A 4,052-nucleotide genomic window follows, 5' to 3' on the forward strand; every position below is an offset into this window, starting at 1 on the left:
TGGTACCTTCTATGCCCGCCGTGTCATCTTCCATCTTGGTATCTTCTTTGCCCGCCGTGTCATCTTCCGTCTTGGTACCTTCTATGCCCGCCATGCCATCTTCTTCAGGGGCCTCCTGCTGCAATCGAGAATGGAGAAGGTCAGGTGAAATAATTACTAGACAATCATCTGAGCGCGTATGATTCCACCATACTGTCACTTAAATCTACTTGTTTTCCTGGTACTAGTGTTAGCATACCTACTTAGTACATGCACAATGATTTCAAAAAAGAATTAGTTGTGAGTCCTCTAAAAAGATCAAGCTACGTCAGGAGAAGATGTCATGCTAAATTTCAGGATTTGGATTTATAGTTCTCAACATTCTTGATTGTTCAGAAACATGGGCAGGTTCTGTAATTCAACAAGAGGTACAAAATCAATCATTGCCAGTCTGCCTTAGCTGCTGGCCATGTACTCTAATAGGTAAATACTCACATTCTTTTCCTCCTCAACCCCACTGCTTTCATCATTATTTTCTGGATTATCCTCCAACTGAAAAAAGAGGGGAGGGAGCACAGGTTAAGAAACTGTTTCACAAAGTTTGCATTTAACGAAGTGCTAATATAACCATTAATAAGACATAAGTGCTTATCATATGGTTGCAACTACCTATGTATCCATGAATTGTGCAAACTAATCATTATAAGAACACAAGTAATTAATACCGTATGGTTGCAATAAGTTATACATCCGAAAATATATTGACAGGATAGTTAATGTTTGAGCAGGTACACTAAACCAGAAATATACTTACTTTCAGGTCCCCCATGTTTGCTAATGCACCCTCACTTGTATTTTCCTCCTCACTTCCTTTGTTCCCATCAGTTTCGGCAGAATCTTCTAGCTGAAAGAAAATGAAGCAGACATTGAACAAAAATGGTAGACAGCAATGCTTTACACCATCATGAATGTAAAAAAGGTAATTACCCATCCGAAAATATATTGACAGGATAGTTAATGTTTGAGCAGGTATACTAAACCAGAAATATACTTACTTTCAGGTCCCCCATGTTTGCTAATGCACCCTCACTTGTATTTTCCTCCCCACTTCCTTTGTTCCCATCAGTTTCGGTAGAATCTTCTAGCTGAAAGAAAATGAAGCAGACATTGAGCATAAAAGGTAGACAGCAATGCTTTACACCATCATGAATGTAAAAAAGGTAATTACCCCCAAATTCTTCAAGCTAATAGTCACATCTTCCTGTTGCTTCTTAAGGGTGGTCCTCAGTTCTTGGAAATCCTGGTATGGGCAAAGGAGATAAAGCAGTTTGCCAACATACCAAAATAAGAGATTAATAGTTAAAACCTTTTTACAGAATATTGGGACATGTCCTTACTGATTTCAGCTGGTCTATCTCACTATTAAGTGCAGTTTTGATATCGGAGATTTCCTGCAAGACATAGAATGATAGTAAGTTGGTATTCAAATGAAGGAGTGCTGCAGCACAAGTGCTAGCTCAAAGTTAGTTTTCATTCATTCAAGGAAGGTTGTATTGTTTGGAAGTATGAACACATGTAGAAACTTTCTGACCAAAGGAACTATTATCCTTCATTATCCCCTTGCATGTTTTATTGAACCCAGACCCAAAAACAAAGCAAACTATCATCCAATCACTGAAATATGACAACAGTTCTGCAAATAATGTCTCGATACTCAATACAATAGTTCTGGGGATACAAGAAAGAATATATGTAATTCAGAAAAACAAATTCTTGATATAGAAGATATCATCAAGTGAAGTGCGCAGAAACTCACAGTTTTGTATTTCTGCACTTGGGTGTCTAAATTGCTTCTCCAGCTCTGCAAATCCTAAAAAAAGAAACAGGATAATTATATTAACAAAGCAGTTCTGATATTAACAATTCCAAGTGAAGCAATGAAACAATGTGCAATTGTAACAAAAAGTAAACACACCCATTATGCATTTAAGGGCTTTGCTTTGAAAATATAACCATATTCTATTATTTCATGTTTTAGGTATTACAAGCAAAAACCACAAAGATGTAATTTCTTTTCTATTTCTGGTGAGCCCATGCTCATTAAGGTGTGCCCTTCAAATGGTAAGATGAAACTTGTGCGCACAGATACCATGTTATTACACTACTATGGATCAAATGGGAACCATCTATCAAAGCAAAACATTCATTAAATAAATTAAGAAAGATGCATGAAAAGAAGAATAAAGATATCTACTTTACAATATTTCAGCATACCTCCTTAAGACCTCGAAGTCTTCCCAAAAGCTCTGACTGTGATTCATTTAATTCCTGTTATTCAAAAACATAGAAAGGTTCATTTCCTTCTTTCTCTCAGAATCTTGGAATACAAACATTGTTTATAAACATATCAGCACAAAAGGACAATGCTGAATCGAAGAGCTATGATAGATTCAATATAATCAGAAACAAGGGACTTGGGACAATTTATGGGTGAAATAACATAGCTTGGTAACCACTTACTGAACAATTATGAGATTGGTATACAGTACGCATCGACAAACTGACAAAGTGCTACATACCTATATATCAGAACTAGAATTGTTCATCCATGAATCCTAGAATAGGAAGGTCCAGGATTTAGCGCTCAACACAGAAGAAGGTTACCCCCACACATTGATTCAGATGAAAGTGGTTCTTGAACATTATTTTTATCACTTTTTTCATTGAAAGAGAAGATTGAACTCGTGATTTTCTGATCTTAATCACTGAACTCTAAACAAATCTTCTGAGTTCTAGAAGCATGGTTTGTAACGTTGACGATGAAGCCATTGTTTTAGAATCCCTAATGAGGTGGAGAGTATAGATGTTGTTCTCGAAGTGCTGGGCTTTGGTGGAATTCAGGAACCTAGTATGTAGGAATGCAAGTAAAATAACTAATTATGGTACGTCTGTAATGACTTCTCAAACATGACGCAAGTTGGTAATGCAGTCTTGTTCCTTAGGACTTGATGGTGCAAGCATTCACAACAATCATGGTTACGACCACCATACTGATCTGCTCGTAGCTGGTAATCCAACCAGTAACGCCTAGCTAACATGTGTTCTAGTTGCACTTGGTTTTTCTATCTCCCCGTATTCATGCTCACAAATGTCACACACAAAAAATGCTGCAATTCAGGAAACCTACCATTCATCGTAGCCTAAAAAAATGCTGCTAATATAAGAGAACTTCAGAGAGAAATACGAGGAAAGGGGATCCTCACCGAGATCTTCTCCGCCACCGGCAGCAGCTCCTCACTCCTCTGCAAAACGAGGCAAACGATCAGAAACCAGACCTCGGGTACTGAGATCGGAGGATGGGCTGGCCGGTGCTCACCGCCGGAGACGGGGAGCTCTCGGCCGTCGCCGCCTCCGCTGCCGCAGCCGCAACCGCAACCGCGGGCGTCGGGGATGCTTCGGAATCGGACATGAGGATCGGGGGAGGGAGCACGCTGGTGGTGGCTAGGGTTAGGGTTTCGCAGGGAGGGGGGGCGGTACTAACGTTGCGCGTGAGACAGAGAGATTTGAAACTCAAACCGAAATGGGAAGGACGGAAGGTGGTGGGTGGTCTGCTTATACGAGGAGAGGCCGCTGCGCTTGGTCTCTCACCGTCAGTTCTTTTTTCCTTTTCAATTTAAAACTCACGATTTGTACATATCAGAAATGAAAACGTTTCTGGCCGGTCGGCCGGCTAACGCTGGCGCCGGTCGCTCCCGGGCCATCTGATCAACAACGCACTGCTAGTTCCCGGGCCGTTTGATCGGAGACCACACGAGATTTGCTACCGCATCACTCGTTAGCCACCACGTAGTCAGCCCACGTGTCCCTTATCTCTCGTTCTTATCTCTGACGAAGCCTCTCAACCACTCGTTTTCTTATCTCCCGCACGTTGACTAATCTCTACTTCGCCAATCTCTCTCTTTTGAGCCGCCGTGCGTCGCTTGAAGCCTTGACCAACTGCCTTGTTGTTTGCCGGTCGGTGCGTGGTGTGCTGCAACCAACAGGCCGCAGAACTACAACCACGATGTCGTCAT

The 4,052-nt window shown here is 41.2% G+C and overlaps 1 protein-coding gene across 9 annotated transcripts in view; it reads right to left on the minus strand.

Annotated features, from left to right (window-relative positions):
• LOC119307868 (spore wall protein 2-like) overlaps positions 1-3,579 on the minus strand; it is a 4,147-nt gene extending 568 nt beyond the window's left edge. For 2 of the 9 annotated variants that reach the window (XM_037583960.1, XM_037583956.1), the window contains exons 1-10: positions 3,356-3,579; positions 3,243-3,281; positions 2,254-2,307; positions 1,796-1,849; positions 1,377-1,430; positions 1,208-1,279; positions 1,035-1,124; positions 794-883; positions 475-531; positions 7-118 (exon numbers count right to left, since the gene is read on the minus strand). In XM_037583960.1, the coding sequence (XP_037439857.1) occupies positions 7-118; positions 475-531; positions 794-883; positions 1,035-1,124; positions 1,208-1,279; positions 1,377-1,430; positions 1,796-1,849; positions 2,254-2,307; positions 3,243-3,281; positions 3,356-3,448 (715 nt within the window). In that variant the 5' untranslated portion in view covers positions 3,449-3,579. Of the gene's footprint in view, positions 1-5; positions 119-474; positions 532-793; positions 884-1,034; positions 1,125-1,207; positions 1,280-1,376; positions 1,431-1,795; positions 1,850-2,253; positions 2,308-3,242; positions 3,282-3,355 lie in introns of all 9 variants that reach the window. The other 7 variants (XM_037583957.1, XM_037583955.1, XM_037583954.1 and 4 more) reach the window with 7 other exon arrangements.
• Between the last annotated feature and the right edge of the window lie 473 nt (positions 3,580-4,052).

The sequence above is a fragment of the Triticum dicoccoides genome, chromosome 5B (genome assembly GCF_002162155.2).
Source record: "Triticum dicoccoides isolate Atlit2015 ecotype Zavitan chromosome 5B, WEW_v2.0, whole genome shotgun sequence".
Classification (NCBI taxonomy): Eukaryota; Viridiplantae; Streptophyta; class Magnoliopsida; order Poales; family Poaceae; genus Triticum; species Triticum dicoccoides.